The following is a 26755-nucleotide window of genomic DNA, read 5'->3' on the forward strand; positions in this document are numbered from 1 at the left end:
GCCCGGCTAGCTCAGTCGGTAGAGCATGAGACTCTTAATCTCAGGGTCGTGGGTTCGAGCCCCACGTTGGGCGCTTCACTTTTTTCCTTTAAATTAGGTTAACTCATTTTAATTTATTATATATATGATCTAGAAAACCTATATATGTTTAATGAAGAATGCAGAAAATATTTATTTGACTTATTTAACTTTAAGTCAAGAACAAAACAAAAAAAACAAGACCACATGTCTCTTATTAGGATCCCATCTTATAAGGAAATATGGATGGTTTAATTAAATGCGCGTAGCAGCAATATCAACAAAAAAACCTTTATTTTTTAGATTAACCTTATAGAACATAGCGTGAAGGGGCCAAGAGTGTATAACGTTAAAATCGACTTTACCTTTGCAATGTCTGCAGCAAAAATGACCACCAGGTGGCGCCTTTACACGACAGTAAATGTTCCCACTCACTCCAACCAGCTGCTGCTATAAACGCCATATTGGACGCACCTCATCAGCTGATTGAATATCTTAATAATAAAGTGTGGCAGAAGTTCATGTTACAGGTAGAGCTGTAAACATATATGTTCAATCAGTAAACAGACTGCCGTGGAGGTGGGAACCTTAGGAGGCGTGTTCAGCCACCATGTGATCGGAAATCACCCCTGCTGAGAAAGAGAGAGAGAAACGGACAAAGTACCGAAACCAGAGGGAAGCGGAGAGTTTGAGCGGGTCCTTCAGGGATTCATTTAAGCCTTTATTTCAGCCTCGATCAAACCCAGAGAGCCGCAGCGGAGCCAGCTGAGAAGGTAAATTACGCTTTCTGATCGAAGAGGAAAACAATAACCAAACCTTAATTAGTTGTTTTTGTTGTCCGGTCAGCAACTTTTTTTTTTTATCTTCTACGATAAAAAAACAAAACAAAACAAAAAACGCGTTTGTAAATAAAACAAATAAATAGCTAATATTATCTCGCGCTGGCTGAGAGGTATTTTGCAGTATTTTGGTGCATATTAAAGTAGTGAATGTTTATTTTCTGTAGCCATGTGTTGTGCTGCCTATTAATCCACATGGAGAGGACTCGGCCACAGTAATGCTATGATATAATATGTTGTTTTGGGCTGACTTTAAGCTTAAGGTTATTTTTATTACTTCTACTAAAGTACTAAAATAATGTAGAAAAAAACCCCCAAAAGACTGTTATTACATGTTAGTAATGTGGCCCCTGCTCTTTCAGTGAAATCCTTTTAAAGAAAAGCCATTTGGAACTTTTTAAGCACCCTGTCTATCTAATATGTTGCTGTTAGTCCCTCTGTGGACCTGTTTTAATCAGGGGAGAGGATATTGCTTTCATAAACAAAAAAAGAACAGATCCAGAGCAGGAAATGAGTACCTGTTGCTCTGCTCTTTTTGCCATTTGATATTTTACTCTGAGCTCAGAGTTGGGGGGAGGGCTGCCATTAACAAAAGCATGGCTTTGGCTTGTGGATTCAACCATGCTCTTTGACGCTAATGCTACTATTTAATGCAATGCATGCATAAAAATGATGCATAAATACGTTTTTGTATCACTTTATTGTAAAAGAAAAAAAAACACAACAGAAGAGAAAAAAATTCTTAAACCAGTGATGAAGTGACTTTATCTTAGTCTTCTTTACAGAGTTAAAGTTGGTCCCTGATTTTTAAAAAATACAGATGTTCTATCAACCCCATAAAATTATTTAAATATATGCCACGAATTTTGCAAAAAATTTTTATTAGGTATGCAAGACCTAACACAGTAATAATGGTCATTTTTATTTCAGATATACAAGTATATAATAAAGACAGTATATTTCCATATAGCATAAATTAAAACAGTCTGAAAAAGGGTGTATTTGCAGAAGCAAGAAGCTTATAATGCCCACCCTCCAAAGCCAATTTAAAGAAAAAAGGATAAATAGATGGCTACTGTTTATAATCAGGGTTTTCGCGGGTCATTAAATAATAATTTTTTTTAATTAAGATTGATAAAATTTGATAATCTTGGCATTAAAATGCTTAAGAAAAGAAGCTTGAGGTGGAGAAAAGGCTAGAGAATGGGGGAAAATGCAAATTTGAACCAAAGTGGCGGGAAAACAAGGAACGGGACATGGCTGCAACCTGTCCATGTTGAAGATGATTAAGGTTTTTGTCGTGTATATGTGTGTATATATATATATATATAAAACGTCATGGGTACTTGTTGATGGCATTAAGATAATTTCTAAGAGCATTAAATAAGAGTTACTCATTCATGTATAAACCCTGATAATACATACCAACTTATGATTATAGGAAAAAATATTATTCTACAATATTTATTTATTTTTTTTTTTTAAGGAAAAAAAAAAGATAATGCTCCCAATATCTAACTGCTCTTAATTGCATTCACACGTTTGACTGTTTTTAACCCTTCACACACTCTGTTGCACACTGTAGGTCAGCTGGCTGAAAGAAGATTTTGTACCTCTGCATTTTCTTTTGATTTGTGCACAACATGTGGGGAACTATGTACTTCTAAACAATAATAAAAAGATAGTCCTGGTTTTGATATTTAAGGAGTTTTAATCATGCCTACTTTAATCATCATACTTTTCTTAATAATTTTAAAATACTCTAAACTACGGTTTCAAAACTTCCATCTCTAAATTAGGTGATTTTTTTTTCTTTGTATATTTAGCTGTAATTGAAAGCATGATGTATGTAAAGTTAACATTGTAAATATTAGAGATAGACTGATAAGAGTTTTATTAAAGCCCACTCTGATCTGGGTTTTCGACAGCGTATTTTTGCGGGGTGTTGCGTTTAAAAAAAAGTAATAGTTAAGCTAAAAATCAGATTTTTTTATGAGGTTTCAGAACTGATGCTGTTTACACCAAAACTTTTAGCATTACAGTGAAATTTTAAGAGCTTAATAGCCACATAAACTGTGTTTTAAACACATTTACTCTTGTTTTTTGCATACATACATGACCAAAGTGCTGTGAAAATATGAACCCTCAGCTGTTAACACTGGGCTTGTGGGATATATTGTGATTTTCGGCTGACCGGTTTAATATCGATCTTACAGTTCTTGGTATCGATTCTTTTTTAAAGTAAAACATTTGACCTAAAACAGGAGGGAAAATAGGCTACACTGCCAGCGGATAGTGCCTTGGAGCCATTTCGCAGTGCGGCGCTGCGCCAAACAACATGGATTCCAAAATACCTAACTGATCCATATGGTGGTGAAGATTCTCAGTCATCCAGGTCAAAGTCATTCTGAAAGATTTGAATGAACAATCCACTGGACTTCAAGTTTGAAGATATTTTCTTTCCCATCCAGGAAGCTTTTTAAATAGATAAATCAGAAATAGTGTTGAGTTTAAGGTAGAGCCCTGCACTCCCGCGGGAGTCCCGCGGTACTCGCGGGACCCAACGCAAAGCAGTGCGGCGCGGGACAAATATTGAAAGCTAATATTGATCATCTGCCTGAACGGTCTGTTCAGTTCACTATAAAGTCCACAATATAGTTTATAGTGATTGAGGGATTTAGGGGTTAGGGCGGACGTTTGGACACAGCCAAAGATGGCGCTGGCACTGTGCGGGGGGGTTGAGTTATGTAACCAACGTGGAGCGAAAAGTAGTGATCATCTGTAGCGATTGAGGGATTTACGTCCTAGTGCGGACGTTCGGACACAGACTCAACTGTCTCTGTGGCGCAATCGGTTAGCGAGTTCGTCTGTTAACGGAAAGGTTGGTGGTTAGAACCCACCCAGGGAAGATGTATGTTTTCAGATGGCAAACAGCTACAAAATATTTAGAGGAAATTATACAGCAGGGCAACATATGCAAAAGAAAATAGCACTTATGGTGAAACCCGTCATACTTCTACATTCTAAGCTGTTTTCTAAGATTTAACTACAATAACTGGCGTGTTTGTTGTTATGAAATGCAAGAATGATAAGAAAATAATGGGAAAGAAAAACTGCTGCTTCCCTTTCACTCTTAAAAGGCAAATTTAGCTTTTTTAATATTTCCAGATAGTCCATTCAATTAAAAAACAACAACGTTATTTATCCCAAAGAGAAATTAAATGTTGCACTAGCTCATGGGTTTTTTATTTTTTATTTTATTGCTTTTTTTCCATCTTGTTGATGTAGGTGTCGATGGCAGCAAGGGTCTCCTGTATTGGTCTGCCTCTTTCTGAAGAAGCGCTGTTGTTTAAAATCTTCTGAAGAGGATGCTCACTGTTGTCCATGATCTTCTTCACTTTATCAAGAAATCTCCTTTGTGTCACTTATGTTTAGATTTTTATTTATTTAAATGAATGTAAATAGAAGTGAACTGATTGCAGGTTTCTGGCTGATCACCGATTCCTGATCTTTAAAGTCTTATTTGCTGAGTTTGTTTTATTTTATTTATTTATTTTCTTTTATTAATGATGCTGTCAGGACAGCTTTAATATCTCACTGGAAGACATTGATCAAAAACTGCCCCTTAAATATAAATCAGACTTTAAAGCATTGACTGTTGGTGATATTTAAGACCTTTGCAGAGTTAGATAATAGCAATGGAAAAGATTGATTTCACATCTAATCGGCTGAACGCTGATCTCTTAAAATTAAGGAAAATCGAGGCCAATCAACATGTGATCCTTTAAATATCAGCTCAAATAAAAGGGCAGAACATATTAGTGAGTGGTTAGACTTGTGAAAATGATCAATATCGAAACAACCGGAAATTTACCTGTATCAGTCGATCACTATAAGGAATTGCCTAAAAATTAATTAGTTGCCTAAAAATCACATAAAAAAAAAGAGCTAAAGTTGAAACCTGAAGAGCTGTTGCTAATGAGCGACTTTTATATATTAGATTATATACAAACTATATTTGCAATGAATTCAATAGATTAAGAATGTTATTTTTGTTATTTTGGAAGCAAAATTAAATCTGAATGGCTTAGAATGTCTGTAGGAGGCTTTACTTCGATTCAAGTTAAAAAAAATAAAAAAAGGAAAACGGACCTTTTTATTTAACTAAAGGCACCACAACAACACATACCCTGACTACTTATTGTTTTAGAGACCTTTAACTAGTTGGATTTACTGTTGGCTTTCTGTTTTGACTTAAAGCAGTTAGACCATCCTCTTTTTTTTTAAGTGTGCCTTAAGCAGGCATTATGTCTGAGTAAGCAGCAGTTTTGTTTGATGTGACGCTGATGATCTGAAGCGCTTGTGTAAACGGTTCTTCAACTAAGGCTTGCAGATTCTGAATCCTATCGGTGTTATTCTAGTCATAGTGACACATTTAGCTGCTTAAAACAGCTACGATATATTTGAACTTCTCAAAGTAGATCATTCCCTGGATCCGCGGCGCTCTCAGGGGGGGATGCAACGCTTTTTGAGGCTCTGTCAAGTCGTTCCTCACTGCAATGACTTTTCTGGCCTTGCCTCGGATCTTTAACCCTGAATGACCTTGAGGAACGAAGGAGGAAAGGCAAACGCCATGTGATACTTGTCGTCCCGTGTTCTCACAGAAGTCAGCGGTCCCTGCTAGAAAAATATGTAAAAACGGGTCAATAAATCCTGCTCAAAGGAAACAAATCCTATTTGATTTAGCGGAAGTTCTGTTTTAAATATTTTGTCCAAGCTGAGATCCTTTGTAATATCATAAAATCAAATAAATCCATCTACTGGACTTTAATCTCCATGTTGATGGTTTAAATATGCTAGTAATTATACATAGAACAGATAATTGATCTATTTAGTTTCATTCAGAAATTTAAACTCATTTATCTATTTGTTGCAATGAAAAGTTGAGTGGAAGGAAAAACTTGGATTTAATAAATTCTCTATAAATTACATTTATGTATTTATATAAAATGTCTTGCAAACTGTGTACCTAAACCCCCCTTAGTTGTAGTAGAGTTGTCTAGCAATGAAAGCCAAGCCTTTGTGACTTTGCAACATTGAGCTCCTGAACTGAAGCTTTTCATAAAGTACCGTTTGGCATACATTTGAAGTAATAGCATTAACTGTTAGCCTCAGCTGACTGGAGATTTTCTTCTTTTTTTTTATTTGTTCCCTTTGTTTAAAGCTCAGTTTATCCCCTCACAGTCGCCCCATCTAAAAACAGAAGGGAGGTTTTTTTGGTAGCATGTCACCAGATTAATTTAGGCACGCAGTGCATTCACCTGGCTTTAGACACGTCAGCCGGCCCCTTTAGAGAACTGTGTTTTAGACATATATCTGTTAATGTTCCTTTTATATTGTTCCTCCTTTATCTCAGATTTAGCTTTAAGTGTCTCCCCAGCCTCTGGCCTGCATATCCTTCTATGTGATCCGATTCAGACCCTGGGAGGTTATAAGCGTTCTCCATCTGTGCGAAGCCCACCGACTGCAGTGTCAGCCCCTACGCTGCTAAGCTTCTTAGACTGTTTGCCTGTTTTCCTTTAATTGAAGCCTCTGTCGGGAGTCTGTGGTACTCTTGGCTCCTACTCGTATGAATCCTGTTGAGCTCTCAGCTGAAACACCTCTAAATATCAGTTTGTGCCACAAGAATCATTCTTCTTTTATTTCCCTTTGTGCAACCATTACCTTTGGCCTTCCCTTTCAGGCCATACCTGTTTATCTAATAATTTTTCAGCTTGTTTCCAGCTTATAGACACTCCTCTGTTTGTGTTGCCTGAAGCTTCTTTCTCTCATTGCTTTTTAAACTGATTTTTCAGGGTTGTTCTGCGGTCAGACTGCTGAAATGACAAAGCTGTAACGGTGGACATCCAAGAGTCTCTCTGCTGGCCCAATTCGACTGTCATGGCTGCTGCTAAAAAGAGTGAGTTACTGTTGTTTTTTAATAAATATGCCCTTCATAGGCTGTTCAAGTTGCATGCATACATTTCTGCTTTTGTTAGGCACAGAAACAGCTGCTCATATGGAGAGCCAGGTCCCTGTCTGACATCAAATGAGACTAAACCTCTCCTGTTTTATGAGTTTTGATTTCTTATTTTTTAATTTGAAAAGCTTGGATAACAAGACAGACACTCGTCTGATTTCTCTTGACAAAAATGTTGGGTCTCCTGGATAAGGCCTCCTACAGCCCTATGTCGAGGACCCAACCATTAATTCCCAGACTGATGTTCTTTTTTTAATGATGCCATCTTGCTTTGTAAAGTGCACCAGTCCCTCGTGCAGCTAGACGCTCAGACTCTTTCTGCCACCTCTTCAGATAGGATTAGGGTTTGGCACTGTTTGAATTTGAACAATTCTATGTTTGATTCCTGTTCGAATGGTTTCTCGATTCTTTTTATCAAAAGAATCATAAAAGTTTACTTGTTATAAATTAGCTCGCTAACCATTGCTCTGACTTGATGAAACAGTTCTCAATGAAAATGAAATTCCTTGAACATCTAATTTTGTCAAAACTTTACTATTAGTTATCACAGTTATATATAAATATGAAATCTATGAACTAAATAATAATCTTATGAATTTTCTTTTCACAGAGTTAAATTTCCTTATGGAGCTTTATTGCTTAAAACCTCTTTAAAATCCATTTACATATATCCAGTGTCTGATGCTCCAGATTCTTATGTTGTATCAGTCAATTAATATTATTTTATTTACCTGATTCAGTCAATGCTTTCTGATGCAGTGCTAGGCTGAGTGTCTGAGCTGGAGGTGAAAGCAGCGCAGCAAGAAGCTATCTTGACAGTTTCTATCCTCAGCGTCACTTACTGCGTCTCAGTCCCACTTCACTAGCCGTAGAAGTAGGGATATTTTACTTTTGTGGACAGAGGAGTGATCAGATTCTGTACTCAGTTGTTCCGTTAGGTCATTTTATCATATAAAACCGATTCAAAATGAGCCAAAATAAACAACGGAGGAAGTTGCGCTTAAAATTATTCATAAGTTCAGCAGCTCTACGTTAAAGGACATTGCTATCCAGAGCGCTTGGAAAACTAGGTGGGTATCTGTAAAGACGTAAAGTAAGAGGAAGAAATAATAAAAAAAGACTGTGCTCTCACAACAATCCCACCCCTTGATAAATGACCAATCACATTCACTTTGTTTACTCGTTTAAAGTCGTGCACCACTCGGGAGAATTTGGAAATGCCATTTCATTTTGACTTAAACAAGGTTTGGAAGTGTGCCCTGTGCTCCTCCAAATGTCACCATGGTAACAGGGCATGTTTCCTTCTATCAAGCACGTTGTCTCATAGTTACTTTTTAAAAGATATCCTCACTGATTCCTTTAGATTTTTTCCCTTCTTATCACTAAAGGAAGCACTCTGCCTTCTTATGTGGAAGTGTTTATTAGTATTGCTATCCAGAGCGCTTGGAAAACTAGGTGGGTATCTGTAAAGACGTAAAGTAAGAGGAAGAAATAATAAAAAAAACTGTGCTCTCCCTGCAGAAGCTGTGCTGGGATTTATGAGGGGGAACAGATTCCCTCAGGGAGCCTACCATACACCACCGGTGCAGCCTTTGTGTTAATAACCCCATCACAAGTGTGGCCGGTAATCGAGCGGTCATTTCCTTATTTAACATTAAGCCACACTTTGGAATGTTGAATCACAAATGGATGATTCCGCACACAATGCTGTGGGTTCTTCTTCACTGATATTGGGCAGCTTCTATTTCTGGTCATCGAAAATAGGAATCAAAAATAAAAAGATGTAACGATTCTGCAAGAATTATAAGGTTAGACCCTGTTCCGATTGATTGTCGATGCCTAACCCTAGTTAGGATGGGTTAAAGTCGTAGGGTAGTCATATTTAAATGTCAGATCATTGTACTCTTAAATAGACTATATTGTCTCAAAAGTTAGAAAATGTCCATTTAAAAAAAAAAATCATGTCCTAAAATCTGTGTTCTTTTTTTCATTATCTTATGCAGGCCAGTTAGTTATACGTCAGCTTGGACACCTAAATTCGGCCAATCATATATCATTGGTCATCAATCTAATTTTTTCGGTCTTAGCATCTTGATTCATATGTTGCAGCTAATATACGCAACAGCTGAAATAAAAAATAAGAATAATTTACTTTGCCATTGAGTTACGTCCCAGTGTTCACGGGGATGGAAGCTGAGTCTTCGGCAGGCGTAGAGCTAACAGAACTGGCAGCCTTGCGAGGCAAGGTTTCAAAAATGTACGGCTTTAAGCCTTCTACACCAAACCAAGCTTCTGCCGCCCTGGCATCCTCTTCCACAACAACTTCGTCCCCACTTTCCTCCTCTTAATAAAAAATATATCACGGAGGAGACTCATCCACGACCACCAACATAAAACTTTCCTCCACTCGCATGTTTCCGCTGTCCTTGACAGAGTCGTTGCTAAATGCTACTTGGTCCCAATGTATTTTCCCATTGGGAACCTACTAGCACTAAGTTGCTAACTGGTTAGCAAGATGCTTCAGACAAACCGGCCACAACCAAATTTCTTGGAAACCTTCTGCCACAACAATCCCACGCCCTTGATAAATGACCAATCACGTTCACTTTATTCACTCGTGTAAAGTCGTGCACCACTCGGGAGAATTCGGAAATGCCATTTCATTTTGACTTAAACAAGGTTTGGAAGTGTGCCCTGTGCTCCTCCAAATGTCACCATGGTAACAGGGCATGTTTCCTTCTATCAAGCACGTTGTCTCATAGTTACTTTTTAAAAGATATCCTCACTGATTCCTTTAGATTTTTTCCCTTCTTATCACTAAAGGAAGCACTCTGCCTTCTTATGTGGAAGTGTTTATTAGTATGGAGTGAATTTTAAAATAAAGTGACTTTATTTTACTCAGATAACCAGAAGCTTCATCAACTGGACTTCATAAACCTCCTTTAAAGAAAATAAGAAGGAAAAAAAATCCTCTAATTATTCTGGGACTTACAAAAAGAAGAAGTTTGTTCAGCTGAAGTACCTCAAACTGGAAGGTTTAGTCAGATTTAATGAGAGGGAGAAAAACCTGATCTGTTTTTTTAAATTTATTATTACTTTTAAATATTTAACTGTATATTTTAGTGTTTTTCTTAGAAGAGCAACTGATGTTAGAACAAAATAACTGCATTTCTTAGAATACCAGAACTTGCATCAACAAGCCCAGTTTGCTTTCTAAGAACAGCCCAGAGGTGTGGAGGTTCACTACCTGCAACTGCAGGTTCACAGGTTGATTGCAACATATCCTATCATTTACAGCTAAGCTTGTTGCTAAGATAAGATTTTTATGGTCTAGTTTTGATTTTATTCATTATTTCCACCTCGTTAGGTTTTTTAAAGATCAAGGGGAAAACGGGTCCTCCGTGGTAAACAGGACTATGAGCTTTTATTTATTAGAAACTGCAACCAAGAACACAGAATTAAGCTTTTTATATATTTGACTGGTGAGAAGGGAAATGAACGAAGCCAGTTTGAAGTCATTTAGTAGGTTTTATATCAAATATAGGTCAAACTGTTTCTAAATGCCTCACAACCTTTTGCTTTAATGTTTCTGAGTTGCCAAATGAGTTTTCCTCAAATGCTTATGGTTTTAGAGCAAAATGAACACATTTATATAAATACACAAAAAAAAAAACTTCATAAAACCTCCATCCCCATTAGAGCTTATAAAACTTTCAGTCTGGTTTGCCGCTTTACGAATCACAAAACAGCTGCACCGTAGATTAATGCTGTAGATCGTTTCTATGCACTTCTAATTTTCTTGACATTCTGTCATTTATTATAAGAAAACATTTTCTCTATCAGCTTTACATTAAATGTAGGGTATTTAATTAAATATATATATATTTTTCTGTTTCTATATGCTGTTTTGTAGAGCTAGAAAAAAAAACAACCCTGCCCTATTTCCAGAACAAAGACGCTACCTGATTGTTTGAGAATGACACCAGACCTGCTTGAATCTACCAATTAGTTTTTTGTTTTTGTTTTTTTACTGTTAAATGACATGTTTTAGTGAAGTATACTTTTTTTTTCCTCCATTGAATTCCTTTATTAAGAGTTTAAAAAATGACTTATTGTTTTATTTTGACTTTATGCCTTGCCATTGGTACGTTTTGATGAAACACGTGATAAATGTTATGACCAAAGGCTATTTCATATGCTGAAGGGCTCCTACAATGGAAATCAGTACTTTTGTTTGATCAGATTCCCTTTTAATGTGGTGAAAAACAGTTTTGGCGCACTTTTGGCATATGTGGCTAAATTGTGCTAAAATGCCAGCTCCATCTGGCACATTGCCTTATCAAACCTATGTGGAACAAATGTGTTTGAACTGATCCAGCCCTAATTTCTTGCAGCTACAGAATCTAAGGCTTCTTCCAGCTTTTTTAGGAAGTTGTTAGGTGAGGCTGCACATTTTTTGCTTTTTATTCCAATTTTCCATAAAGTTCAATCATATAAATCAGATATAGTAAAAATTCTAATAGTAGTTCCAATGGAAGAACATTTTACACCTCAAAGGTACCAAAAGTTTGCATTTAAACCTCATAGCGTACTTGATTTATTTCAGTTGTTTGTTTTAAAGTGGAAATTGCACCAAAGAAACCCTCCAGGCTAAGCAGAGCATGTTCTTCGGCATGCTGTGGTGTGTGTGTCCCTCCAAACAAGACTTCTTTCTCCTTTCTCTCAACAATGGATTTCTTTCATTTGTGGTTGTATCATGCAAAACTTTTATAATTGAGTGAGGCAGGGTATCAACAGAAAACCCTGCAGATACAGGATGATCCACTGAACTATTAAGCCTTTACCATGTCCTTTAGCAAGCCTTTACTGGAATTTTCTTTCAGTGTTTCTGAAAGAGGTGACCTTCATGTGGAAATTAATGGCAATGTGAAAGGCCCAGCGTATAAACAAGCGAAGGAGTAGTGAAAAGTCTAAGAAAAAGTATGAAGAATTCAAAGAACCTTTCAGGTTAGTTTTAATATAAGTTTAATTTATAAATTCTGACTTTAACATCTAGTGAAAGAAAATGATAAGATTAATGAAGAGATTAGTTTGCTTTTAGCCCTCGCAAAGCATCTGCTGGTTGCTGTCTGTTACACCTTAGCTGTGTGATGTTCATTTAGCAAAGCTTCTTATCCTGGAAATTAGGTACCTCTGTAATATTTTTACCCCTATAAAAATAACCCTGGGTAATTTTTATGCCTTCTGTTTCCAGCTGTAAAAATCTTTGGAAAATGCATTTAAATCAGCCTAATGACATATGGGGAAATTGTTAAGAAAACTGCACTAGACCTCCCGTCCTGCAGGTGGTGGTAAAAATAAATAAAAGGCATCATCAGCTGTTGCCGCCCCTTCCTCAGTGAAATCTACATTTTCTAGCAGCTGTGAAACTGTAAAGCACAGATTCAGGAAGCTGTAGAAATGAAGCTAGATTTTTTTTCTTAGAAATTAGCATAAATTATATTTATATTATAGGTCAATTAAAAAGTAAATGATACAAAATTGAAATGAACCAAACACAAACTTTTATGCTTGATGCACAAGGAAAGTTTTTTAAATGTTTGCTGTATTTTTAGAACCTGAGAAACCCATAAAAGTTGGTAATAATTTGCAGCTTTGGTCCTACAGTGTGTAGTATACAGACACAAAGCTGAAACAACACACCACAAAAACAGACTTCCCTCAAATATTCAGATGTCGGACAAGAAATTTCCCAAAACCTCTTGAGATCAAACACAAGTTCAGAGTAAATAATAAAAATGGCTGACAAGGAAGAAAGAATTTGTTAATCCCATACTGGCTGAGAGAAAAAAAAAACATTACAAAAAAGAGAAGGTGTTGGTTAAACGAGTAGAGGCTTGGAAGCAGAGGCACCACTTGCTTCAACATGACATGGAGGGGAATTTTGTTTTTACTTTTGTGTCCATTTTTCTTGGAGAGACGCTTTCTGACAGCTCGTCTGTCCTCATGTCCATCCCACAGCTGGGATCATGCAGATAATGCCGAGACAATCCAACATGTTGAATATCTACAAATTAAGGTCAGGGCAGTCCCAGTGTTGGAGCTGACTAAATGACTCTTAAAGGGGCCTAGTTATGTTCTATGCCTTTAAAAAAATATATATTCTAAGGGCTACTCCTGATGTCATCCATCTTGTCATCCAATATTTGTTTCTGCTTTTTCAAACTTGATCTTGGACTTTTCCTTCTTTCTTGTCACACCTCCAAAGATCTGTAAGGACTGTTAAGCCAAAGCAGAAGTGCCTCAGTGGTCTCTGTGATAAGTTTTGTTCGAACAGTGCTGACAATAAGGAATGTGGTAGAAATATTAGCCTGTATGCTTCCTGTCATTGTTCCTTTATCTTAGGGACCTCACAACATTCCCTTAGCAAAAAATTGTTTATTCAATTATACTAAAAGTGCACTAATTTCATACTTAAAATCAGGCAGTGCACTTAGTTTACTTATTCTAAACTATATTTCATATACTTAACAATAGTATAGTCAAGTGTACTTGATATACACTGAGAAGTATAAAAGGTGTTTACTAAAATATACTTTAAGTTTACTTTAGTAAAATAAAAAATTTTCCAATTTAGTATACTTCAAGTATACTACTTTTTGCTAAGGGCTGCAATCTAGTGCTAGGGAATGGTAAGGAATCCCACAATCCTTTGTGTGAAAGGATATAAGCATAACCCAACTGACAGAGTTTAACAAAAATACATTGCTTTATGTGTACTATGTGAGATATGCGGAAATGTACTCACCTTCATATGTTTTGCTTTTTGTAATGGAAAGCTTCAGCCGTTTGCTCCATTTGTGTAAATAGTTTTTTTTTGTAGTTCTTTTAGGGATGACTGTAGACTAAAGGGCTGGTTATACTCCTGCAGCAGTGTGTTGCAGTGAGCTTGTTTCATGTATGACGCAGATATTTTTTGATTTATGCCCAATATTGAAGCGTGGTCTGCGCTATGTTATTCCACGCTACGACGCCAGAGGGACAATCAGGAACTAGCTGTGGGTCTAGATACGGCCGAGGCGGTGAGGAAGTGGCAAAAAAGCACCAGGCAAGTTTGTGCGACAACGGAGGGACACAAAGGCGAAAAAGAGCAGGAATCCAGGTGGGAAAAGGGGTCCCAGCGTTCTTGCACACCTCACTCTTCTAGCGGGTCCATCTTCACGAGTCGTTTTCTACAATGGCGGTCATACAAACAAAACAAAGCCGGCAAGGTACCAAATAGGAAATACGCATAGTGTAGTGTGGATGTAGATTTGACCAATCAAAGACTTCCCATCGGCGGCACTGAGGGGTGCAGGAGTGTGTCTGCGGAAGGGGCGGGGACATATCTGTGTTAACTGTGTCACACACATGCAGACGACCTGGATTCTGAGTATAAACCAGCCTTAAGGTGACCAGATGTCTGAAATCAAATCTGGGGACATTTCCAGCTCATAGATAAAAAGAAATACATATAATCAAAATCAAGTATAAAAGCCAGGAATGCCTCTCCACACTTTTGGTATTTCCTAAGATTAATAAAATGGGAAAAAACAAAAACAAAACATAGTTTTATTGATAGAAAATTAGAACTGTGTCTCTGGGTTGGGAATAAGGGTGCGACTGGAGGTGTTAAAGGATGGTTACCAGGGCTTTCCAATCCTGTGGGGCCAAAAGGGCTCCGCCACCCCCTAAGATGAGAGTGACAAGTTTAAGATAAAAACCAGTAAAGAAAATGGAAAGGAATGGAGCCAAATGGCAATTGTTAGCAGGTCAATCCATGTTTTAAAAACTCCCTTTAACCCGGTATTTTCAGTGCAAAAGAGGCTTGTGTTTTAACTTTCATTCTCTGTTGGAAGAAAGCTAGAAAACGGTGTGCGTGGACTCAGTCTTTCTGTTAGGGTATAGGGAGTCACCTTGGCAATTGAGACATCTTTAAGAGATATTCGAGTCTAAAGCAGCCATAATGTAACCTAAAAACTGAAATGTATTTTGTATCAGAGAGCATTATATCATGATATAATCACAGTTTAAGCTGTTGTTTCCACCATAGTGCCTTCGTTTGAACAATTCCAATTCGACCCATCCCTCAACAATCCAAAAGACTTCACAATGGAAAGGAATTTTTTGTAACCTTCATGCGAAAGACAGCCTTGCATGCTTTGAAGGAGTTTATTAGGCAAACTTGTTTGTGTAAAATGGGGAGGTTTTACACGCTGCCCTTGTTGCCATCACTGTTACCAATGAACCGACTGAGAGATGAAACCGTACTGTTTTAAAGCAGCCTTTGATGCAGGTCAGCTTGTTCAAGGCAAGTTGAAGCAACACTCTTGTAAAGAATCTATTTATTTTTTCTTAGTTGTGACAAAGCGTTTGTATAAAATTAGCCAAAGCTGGATATGTGCCGTCACTGCAGATTTAAAGCTCAACATTTCCACGTGCACAGATTGTTTGTGTTTTATGGTTGGCTTATCTGATAACCTATCAAAAGAAAATATTGTGATCTGAATTATCTCAAATGACACAGGATGATCAGTCTGTTATTGATCTTACAGACTGTCCAAAAGCAGAAAGTTTGTCTTTCTTATTATCGACCCTGTATAGAGTAAACAAGAAAGATGACAGAGCAGTAAAACAATCAGCTGAGTGGAAACAGACGCATGTAGACATAGATTAGTAAGGCACCACAAGCAGATGTACTATAGATTAGACTGACATAAGCCAGCTGACTATGGGCTGTTTTTTTTTTTGTGTTACTATCTGTGCGGTTATTGATTTGCTGTACAGATCACCGGATGACAGTGTATTTTACTGTTCTTCATATCTCGTACACATACTGGGGGACATGATCCGCCTGATTATATGAATTCTAACCTGAAGGACTCTATGTGTCTGATCTGAATGTTAAACCCCTTAGCCACACTGCATATGTAAATAGACCACTATATCTGTTACCAAATAACTAGCGATATCAGGACTTGGTACTGGGATATTTCGACCATGCAACCTGAAACCTGTTCAGCTTTATCATCATAGCAGAAAATCTGCTGCCTAAAATACCAGAGAATATCTTCTTTTCGATTAAACTCAGAGATATAAAGAGGATTATTTAAATAAAAGCGCCAGAAGAGACAAATTAATTACAATTCAGCTTCAGTACTTTGATTTAAATTTCACTTTCATGCACATACATGGTGGATAATAATAATGTGGGTTTTTGGTCTAGTTTCTTTTTTTTGTTTTGTTATAATTTCTTATTGAATGTTGACACACAGTCAACTCCAGTCAAAATCTTTAACTTATTTTAGGTAAATATTGTTTATCAATCCAGAATTGTAATAAGGTACCTTTTAAAAATCCATTTTCTTTCACTCCCAGTCTGATCTAGATAGCCCAATTGTGATATCTGTTGAAGCTAATACAAATCCAGCACCAGAGGTCTGTTTGGTTTGTTGTTGTTGTTGTTGTTTTATTGTTGTTGTTGTTTTTTTATGTTGTTGTTGTAATTTACTGTACCCTTCTACTGGCAAGGATTATATTTACAAAAGCCAAATTAAAGGGCCAATATCATGTAGTCATTTGTAGGATCATTTAAGTGTGTTTCAAGTGTGTTCCATACCCTGTTGCCATTTTCCAAAACTGATATTTTATAAAAGAAAATATCTTTAAAAACAAAATATACCCCACTTAAGATCGGTTGTAAATAGGGCTGAAACAATTAATCAGAATAATCGATTATTGAAATAATTGTCAACTAATTTAGTAATCGATTTATCGTAACAGGAGTATAGAAACATCCTTAGGGTCATTTCTTTAAAACAAAAAAAAAGATGCATATGCTATTCACTTTTTATGGACAACAAAATTCCAAAAACAGAGAGCGTCGCTTATAGCTTTTAAAGGTCACTTCCGTAGTGATTTGATTGGTTATAAGCGGATGACACTAACCCTGTTAGTCCTGCCTTTGAAATATAGTTTTACCAGGTCTTTACCAGACGGATACTAAGAATGCATGGCGTATCCAGGCCAGGCTGGCCATGCTAGTTGGCTGGTGCTCTTGTCTTTCCCCACCGGGCTTTAGAAATCCACATGTTCTTTGGAGTGTTCAGGTGTTTGAGTTTGTTGCTTTTATTGTATGTAACAACTTTTTTCTGTATGTAGGGAAAAGTATTTTTACTAGCGGTGGGCCGTTAACGTGCTGCGTTAACGCCACACTCTAATTGAACGATAAACAAAATGTCCCGTTACTCTATTCTCAAAGTTGGTCTGGGAGCTGGGTCTATAGCGATGAGTTAGCGCGGATGTATATCTGGGGGCGAGAACGAATCGTTATTGCGTGCAGGCCTAATGTTTAACACATCGAATGTGACATGCTAACATGGATGTAGATATAAAGTTGCCGGGTTTGCTTAAGGGAAAATTTAGTTTTAAGAATGCCTATCCGCCTGTTTGAAGACGATGGGCTCGAGTTGTTATTAAACTTTTACTCATGAGAAAGCCATGAAAGATGAGAATTTGGTGGAGACAACGTGTTTAGCACTGACGGGGGACCACTTGACATCTCTCAATAATGATAACTACCTTGACGTCACTGCACTCACTGCTCACCTTAGCTAACTAGCTGCTAAAGCTGAAATGGTTCTCACAAACCCAGGAAATCCATTTAAAATCTCGCTAGCAGCTGGCGGGAGCTTTTCATATGTTTAAACTAAAAAGTATGAAAACAGAGACACATTTTATGGATCATATACAGTGGGGCAAAAAAGTATTTAGTCAGCCACCAATAGTGCAAGTTCTCCCACTCAAAAAGATGAGAGAGGCTGGTCATTTTCATCATAGATATACCTCAACTATGAGAGACAAAATGAGAAAAAAAAAATCCAGAAAATCACATTGTCTGATTTTTAAATGCCTGAATGCTGAAGATCTGCCCTACACCACAAAAGCCTAAAGTATAAAGATGAATGTTTGTTGGATGTGTATAATTATGTTGTCATGGAGCTCTGTTGTCTGGACTAATGATGAAAAATTAGACAGATTTTTTTCTGTAACAAAAAAAAACAACACATTTATAACAATCTGATGTCATATTATGAAGTTGTAGTCTTCATTTTCCTTCTGTTAAGAAAACAATTACTATTTCTGTTATGTATGCCCGTATGCAGCCATCCCTTTATTATTTGAGCAGGCCTATTTAGGCTCATAACTCTAACGTTTTACATATTGAGCTGCTGCAGTGTTTACCGTTATTGTCTTTGTTTCACATAACCACAAAGGATTTGTTAAAGGAAATAGATTTACCAGGAAATAGTCTGGGTGGTTCAGGAAAAAGTGATGTTTTTCCTGTAAACACAAACTGAGGAGATTCAAATGGGTCAACATGTTAGGTGTCCTTTTTTTCCAAATTTTTTCCCCCAATATAAAAACTATACTTTTAACAGAGGGAGAATTCCATATTTAAGCATTATAATAAAAAAAACAAATGCCAGCTAATAGTGTTTTATATGTATATCAGGGTTTTTCTTTTTTTGGTGTTATATTGTTTTAAAGGTAGATAAAATCAGTAAGGGTAGAGTCTATATTAAAACTCATCTCAAAATGAGCATCAGATAAGAAAACTCATTTTGAGAGTTTGACCTGCCGGGATTTTTGTCCTCGTTTATGTTCTGGTTTTGGCGTGAGCCTGAGGAGATTGCCTTGTCTTCCAACTCTGGAGTCATAAATCATATGTTATTTTCATTCTGATAAACCAGTTTTACTCACATGCCTGGAAGATGTCTAGTGCTACTACCACATATGATCTCGCTCTCCAAATGGAATTGAACGATTCAGATTAGCTAGCCGAATGAATAGAAGGGGTAGAGCGTAGCCGCCTGTGGCCCGGGCTGCCTGTCACAACTCCAGTCCGGTGCACGGATGACGTCATACGCACTCCGCTTAAAAAAAAAAAAAAATTAATATAAAAAATATAACCGCAGATGTCTGGGGGACAGTGATTCGCCTACATGTTATGAATGCTGGCGTACCATAAAGAATAAATTATGAACAGTTCAGTTTGTTCCTTCAAGTTGTTGCCCATAGGAAGACGTTACTTGGATATAACAAAACAGAATATCTTCAGAACAGCTCCAAATGACACAAAACTCATATGGGTGAGTAGAACATGATGTAATAACGTAAAAAAAAAAAAAAAAAAAAAAAACGGCATTCCCCTTTAAGAATCATTGACTCTCCTGCAACATTTTGCCGAATAACTTCATTAACAAACCTAAATGGTTGATTAGCAGGAAGCTAAAGCTATTTTTAATATGAATCCATATATGGTATACTGAACAGTAATGCACTGATACCATTTTGAGAGCCAAAAGTTTATTAATCTATGTCACCACTTCCAGGTAGGCAATAAAAAATTCTACTTGATTCACTTTGTATTAGTCTTTTTCCTGCTTCACAAAGGTAGGCAGCAGCTTGACAAAGCCATGATGGATATTATTTTACATCCAAGTACTATGCAGTTCTTCATATATATATATATACATACATACACACGGTGTCTGTATTGGTGTCCGGTATCTGTATTGGGGCCAAAAAATGGCATTGGCACAACACTAATAATGAAAGTTGCTGATGATTTTTTTTCATGTTTGAGTAAAAAATAAAAAGTAAAAAAAACAAGAAAAAGAAAATGATTTGTTTGAGGTCACATCCTTTAGAGAGCGTTTGTTCATGTTGGACATCTGTCAATGATTTGTTTCTCACCTTTAGATCCTGTAGTGTAATCTAAGAGAGCGTCTAGATGCAGGTCAGTATGGGGCCTCTGTGTGCCGTCTTATTTATTTATATCATAGGGCAGATGCTTCCATAAGCTGAAGCAGCTGGGTGGAGTTTTAGCATCTTCTTCAAAGGGATGAAAGAGGAAAACAATGTTGAACCCACATTCATCCTCCCTCTGTATTTTATTTTATTTTTTTGCCAACATTAATGTGCCAGAAGTTTCCTCCAATACTTCTGATTCTTCAGGACCCCCAGCTTGAGTTGCCCTCATCTTGAGCTGCTATTGCTATTGCAATGGATATGTGGTATGAAGCGTTTCTGTCGTAAACTCTATGATTTTGATTTTTAATAAGAAACGCATGTTAGTATCTCATTTATGGCTGGAACTATAGATCAATTTGCTAATCATATTTGTTTACTACTTTCTGATTTGACTCTTAATCTGACAAAAACATTAATAAATAGGTTTTACAGAATTTAAACGAGGTGAAGCTAACTTAGACTAATATTATTGTCAATTTTTATGCATAGCGTGTATACAGAACAATATTGAGTTGCATGTGGTGCAGGACATTGTATTCAAGTTCCAGTGAAATTAAAGCACATTATTGAGTGCAGGTAACCTGTCAGATAAGGAGTTCTGGATAGAGCAAATGTTCCTAGTTGAATAAAGAATCAATTTTTGTACAGTTTCAGCTTATTTACCAGTAAGCTGGCTCTTATAGTAAATGGTGTTTTATAGTGTCTGAAAACCCCAAGTGACGCTTATTGAATTACTTAATGAACGTGAGAATTCTCGCTAGCACATTTAAACGCAGGGGGATGTAGTAATGAAAGTTTTCAAAATTACCCTCTTTCTTTATTAGCCTAACAGCTGCAGAAACAATGTTTTTAAACACATTTTCAAATATATATGAGAAACCTGTTTGTTTGAGGTCCTGCAGTTAGTACTACATGTTTAATACGCTGTCATAAAGTCCAACTCCATCAAAAAACATTGTGTTGCAGCTCCTACCTCCTTTTCTTAGCTCCTATCCCTTCACCTGTAGTCAACAGTAAGAATGCTATCCAAGGTGGAGCTCCTGGACTGAATCCAGACAGCCTTCAGCCTGACAGACACCATTACATGACAGGCACGCACGTGGAAGATGCCCCTGAAATTAGGACTACAATAAAACTACAAAAAGTTACACAGCTTTAGTGACCGGCTGAAGCTATCCTTTATCAAGTGTGTACATTAGCAATCATTGCTTATGGTGTACGTAAAGACGTCATATATTGATGTTAAACTTTTAGGTGGGTTGTGCTTATATGTCGTATGACGCAAATGATTGTGGATAACCGTATATCTTCTAGGCACCAGATTGGAAAGTCGATCCCTGCATTCTATAAACCATTAATCCTGCTTCCTTTCCCTATCTCCTACCTTAATGACAGCATTATTCAGACAACATTTATGGTGACCTCTGGTGCACGCCCACTTTTGTTTAAGTGTCCTTATCGATTTGTACTATTTGGATCAATCCACTTACACTGATACACATGTGTTTACTTGCGGGTGAACATTTTGCACTCCAGCCAGCAGACAGGGAGCGCAAACATTTGAAGGCAGAGGTGGGGTGGACATGTTAAAAGGTTGAGAAGGGTTCCCAAAAGGCTGTAAAGCCATGAAACAAACATAGATTTTATCAGTCTAACTTCAGTTCACTTTACTATGTCATATTATTGTTCATTTTTTTAATTCCACTTTAATATTGATGTTTATTATTTATATTGCTGGCTTATTGCCCCATGCGATATGCTTTTGTTTGTTTTCCCGTTATGTTTCTTTTTTGTTACATACAGCGTTTTAAATTATGAAATTGCTACTCTGCTAAATAACCTTGTCCTATTTAGATACCAATTATTCCACTATCTGACCAATCAAGATTAATTTGATTAACTGTTTTAGGCCTACTGTCATGCGCTGGGTGCAGCCTGACAAGTCTGGCTCAGGATCAATTAAAAAAAATGTGCTACTGCAGGGAAAATGTACTTCCTAAATAAAATGTGTGCAGTGTAACTGACGTGAATAAACCTGACGGGCCAGAGATTTTATTTCAAAGCTGAATGGAAACCCAAACTCCCAGATATTCTCCCGGATTTGTTGATCAGCAGTTGTAAATTTAAACTATGTCTAATAAACTGTTTTTTTTTTTACTAATAGAATGGAGACAAATTGTATTTATTATAAAATCAAACTGCTGCATCCCTAACGTCTGTGGGAAAATAATCTTCAAATTCATATCAAGGACGTTTTCAAGTGTTTCTTAAATGGCAATGTTATATAAATAGACTTCTCTAAACACTAAAGGACCTGATGAATTGCTTTTGTGTACTATTTATGTTGTCGTGAAGCTAATGAGCATGTCTGCTCCCAGCAATGTATGGCAGAAAGTTATCTGGAACAAATCCCATTCAGACCCTTAAGCAAATGGAGATTATTAAAATGCATTGGTTTTTCTTTGAGTAGTTGAAGTTTATTTGGAGCTGACAGCACAGTGAATGTTGCTCTTATGCGTATCTCAGATTGCTTTGCAGGAGTCGGTAAACAGACTTCAGTTTTGTGGTTTTTGTTGCCTTTGGATGTGTGTTTCCAGTCGTGCTGCTGGTGAACCTGGTGGACATCAGCTCTACTAATGATGGGACTGATAGGTAGTCTCAACATGGAGCGCTCTTCATTACATTAATAAAGAGACAGGTGGCTGTTCAGCATCTCTCTCCTCCTTCAAAGGGACTTTGAACCTGCAGGACCCCCAGTAGCTAATATTTCTTTCCTTTTTTTCTGCAGGGTGTGCTAAGGTGGGAGGCATCCACTTCCCGGAGGAACTGCCCTCTGTTGGTGGCGCTTCCCACGTTCATTTTGACGAGAAGCTTCATGACTCTGTTGTCATGGTAAACATGGAGGATGACGGCAACTTCATGGTCAAGGTGGGGTGAATGCAGTTTGTTTATGAAGAAAATTAAATATGTAGAAATTTTGGAAAAAGACTCACAGACCAACCATAAACCAATGGCTGCAGCAGATGTTACCTGTTCTCCCTCTGGAAAAAATGATGTTTATATTAAAGAACAAACAGGACCTGTTGGAGTCTATGTGGAATTCCTTCATTAATTATGTTAAGAATTTGAATATCTCAGAAGACGGTGTAAGTGATTGAAGAACATGTGAACTGCAGTTCCCAATTTATTTGAGTAAATTTAATTCTCAGTATAAGAGGTTAAGTACGAAACGTGATCAGTTGCATTGGAACCAATATTGTGTGAGACAATCTGTTGTTTTTGTTTGTATTTTATTTTAAACTGCTAAAATTTTAATAAATATATTTTGGGGAAAAAAATATGAGAATATAAGAGCTGAATATCTCTTTAAAATTTCACTAATTGGCTGCTGTAACAACTTTTCCATAAAAATATGGTTTATATTCTGATTGGTTCTAAACTGTTTCCCCTGACTCCGTTAACGCCTACGTTTGAGATCAGGCTCTACCAGCTCCTTTTCAGATTGATACACCATCACAGCATTGCTGGCTAGGATACAACCAGTGAGGTATTTTCTTTTAGCCTTCAGATGCATTAATACGTGCACAATTGTGCACGTGTGTATCCACCTACATGAGGATGCAAGCTCGATGGATGTGAGGGCGATGCACCTATTATCTATCATCAGTGAAAGCAGGATGGATATTAGAAGAGAGAGGGTTGTTCATCCTTGGTCTAATAAAGGTGAAAAAAGTCTAAAATATCTAAAATCTAAATATAGGAAGATGTTTCCTGATCTCTGAACACATTTGAAAACGATTACCTATTTTTTTGTTTTGTTTGTTTAGACTAAATTTGGATGTCACCTATTAGCTGAAAAATCAAACTTTCAACTTGGGATATTCCGATCCTGATCTTAAGATCAGATCAGCCACATTAGCTGATGAGTCGTGCCTATGTTTACGGCAACTTCCATAAAGTACCCGCTAGTTACGGTAGCTGTGCAATACAAACCTTCATGGCGGTGCAAATCAAGCATGTCAGATGGGTGAAAATATATAACTTGGAGATATAGAGACCATCCTAAAGCTACTTGCAGTGTCTGCAACATGGCAATTTAAAGAGAAGGTTGCATTAGAGCTACATCTAACACCGCTAACTTGATTCGTCATCTGAGAACAAAACATGACGATGTGTACTTAAAGCTGCAGATGGAAAGGTTGCTAAAGCAAAGCAATAAACTGACTTTTTGAGGAGAGACAAATACTCCAATGAAAGCAAGAGGGCAAGATGATTACAGAAAAGTTGGTCAACATTTGTTTTGTTGACGACCAGCCTATCTGAGTGGCAGAGAATGTCGGACTTAGACGTCTGCTGGAAGTTTTGGACCCGTGCTATGCGACAAAGTAAAAGAAACAATACAATGTCCCTTGAAGCGGATTGTTGCTGTTAGTTTCACTACGGATATTGGGAGCGCAGACGTTTACCCAATGTCCCTACTGAGCTTCACGGCACACTGGTTGATCCCAAAACTTATGATTTATGAGCGTTGGTCTCATAGCAAAACATGTCAGACAAGCCATGCTGTACCAAGTCAGTGCTTTGATTTTTACTTTTGTCTGAAATATTTAATGAAGTCTGAACTTCGAGTCTGCCCTTTGTAAGATTCTAAATCTGTAAGATTTTGATTTCTAAGGATTTACAATAATAAAATGAAATTATTAGTTTTATAAAAAGTTAAGTTACTCGCTCAAAATATATTTGAGTTTTATACATTTCATTACCAGAGGCAAAATATCAGATAGGGACTCAAAATAGGATTTGATATGAGGTTAAAAGATTGGATTTGGATCAGAGGCCTAAAATGATCCCCACTCTCCACTTCTTTTGCTGTACTAAATAGAGACGAAGCATTTAAGTGCCTTTAAGAGTTTATCAAAGCACTCCCAGTGTGTCTGCATAACATTAACAATCCTCTTTCAGCAGAATCCAGAGGACGGTCTGATGGAAACAAACAACCACTGATCAAGATGTTGAGAGCTTTGTTTAAAATATCTTAGTTAATGTTTGTCTTTTTCATGCAGATCTCTGAACTTTAATCCTAAATAGAAGCCAGATTATTCCTTGAACTTCTAAGTTTATAGTTTTATTATCATCCAGTTGATGCGCTGCTCTCAGCTGAATCTATAAACACTGATTGTTAACCTGTTTATAACAACAAAGTGTTGATAGAAAATCTTCCAAGTAGTAAAACTGTTCATAAATACAGATCGGAGCAAGTCGAGATTTTAAATAGCAACTAAAATGGAAAGTTGTTAAAGCTAAACAGACTGGTGAGAATGAATGTATGCAAAAATAAAAAAGATAAAAGTAGTGATTCATGCGGTTATTCCACTTCCCTGCTATAATGACATGACTCTGGGGTGGTTATCTGGCGAAAGAGACAGACTGGTCTATATGTGCGTCCCTGTGTGGCATGCTTTCTAATCTGAATGAGATGTTTATAGATAATGCTTTGATCCAATGAGCCAATTTCTGCAGTTTCCCTGAAAATGGAGTGGTCCTATCTGGGAAGCATCCAGGAAAAGATTAAACTCTTCTTATCAGCATTAATCTCTTCTGTTGGCTACAAAGGCTTACAACAATGATATCAAACTTGTCTGATGTCATTTCCTAAACCCTCTTAGTGCTAGAGACGGTAGCCAACCAGATGAAGGGAGCAAACCGTAAAAAAAAATGAATAGAATAATGCAAAGCTTTGTCCTAATAGCAGATGTCATGCCTGTTTTTAATTTTCAGCAGGGTTTTGTTTTGTGTTTCCGGTTTGTACCAGATCCAAAGATTGTAGTGCCTTGGAGAAAATGTTCCACTCTTTTTTTATATTTTCCAGTTTTTGTTAAATTAGAACAAGCTTCAGTGAGTTTTATTTGGATTTTAAGTATTTCTGCTGCAGAAAATTGACACTGGAGCGATCATAAGCTTAGAGCCAGAGACTGGATGCTAAATGCAGCTCACTTAACGTTCTCAGCTCATGAAGTTAAAAAAACTTTAAGATAAATAATTTTTTTTTATTTTTTTTATCTGTGTTGACCAAGGGAGAACTAGATCATGTCCAAATGAAAGCCAAGAGGGTCTTTAATATAATAATAAACATTATATACTATAGATCAGGAGTGGCTACAGCTTTCAGAACAAGGTTTTCACTTTTAACTGAGTATTTTAGTTTAAAAATGTCAGATTTTGCCTTCTTCCCACAAAGATGGTTGACCCACATCTTGTCTCATATAAGAGCCATTTAAAACCGTCAGGTTGAGAAGGTATTCAGGTCGGGGAAAGGTTAGATAGTAGGAAATGTAGAAAAGAGCAAATATCTTACAGGAACAGATTTCACTACAAATGGGAGACCAGGCTCAACAGTGAAGCTTTTTACAAATCAAAGATCTGTTTATGTGTCTGTAGAAATATTTTTCTTTAAAACATTTTTCTTTATTATCTAATGAAGTAACCAGACATGAATGCTCAGGAATTGTACACATTTAGGGGTAGTGTGACGTTTAGAAATGATTACTCACATAAATATACAGGTATATGTAAGTATAGCGCAGTAAAACTATCCTAGATGTAGAAACATGTTGCAACGTGTCGTTTAAGTCACAAGCTAGCGTAATAATCCCCCCGTTGATTCTGATACGTTACCGATATTCCAGCTTTGAGATTGATTCAGTATGAATCATACATACTTTTACCGCTTATTTTGTGTGTGTCATCTTTGGTCACTCTAAATGCAAAGCGGTCCCATATAGCAGACCTATAAAGTGCTGCTGGCGCATCTTCCAACTCCTGTTCTTTCCCACTCGCCATACCCACACAATTCTCCACAACAACTGATTTTTTTCTGCTACACCCGGCTACGCTGCTTCGCTTCTTCTTCTTGTTTACTACTGGTGGTTGGCTTTGGTCGCAGTACCGCCACCTTCTGCTCTGGAGTGTACACGCTTTGCCTATGAGAAAATGGAGCCGCGCATGAACCGAACGCAGAGATGAG

The 26755-nt window shown here is 37.1% G+C and overlaps 1 protein-coding gene and 1 non-coding gene across 2 annotated transcripts in view; both read left to right on the forward strand.

The window, feature by feature from the left end:
* On the forward strand, positions 1-73 carry trnak-cuu. The gene has a single exon. It is a non-coding gene; the product is annotated as a tRNA-Lys (tRNA).
* A 569-nt stretch (positions 74-642) lies between these two features.
* cunh20orf27 (chromosome unknown C20orf27 homolog) overlaps positions 643-26755 on the forward strand; it is a 48481-nt gene continuing 22368 nt past the window's right edge. The window contains exons 1-3 of the mRNA XM_038270377.1: positions 643-790; positions 6711-6816; positions 22520-22659. Of these exons, the coding sequence (XP_038126305.1) occupies positions 6798-6816; positions 22520-22659 (159 nt within the window). The 5' untranslated portion in view covers positions 643-790; positions 6711-6797. The remainder of the gene's footprint in view (positions 791-6710; positions 6817-22519; positions 22660-26755) is intronic.

Source organism: Cyprinodon tularosa, unplaced genomic scaffold (assembly GCF_016077235.1).
Source record: "Cyprinodon tularosa strain WSP-4 unplaced genomic scaffold, ASM1607723v1 ctg76, whole genome shotgun sequence".
Lineage (NCBI taxonomy): Eukaryota > Metazoa > Chordata > Actinopteri > Cyprinodontiformes > Cyprinodontidae > Cyprinodon > Cyprinodon tularosa.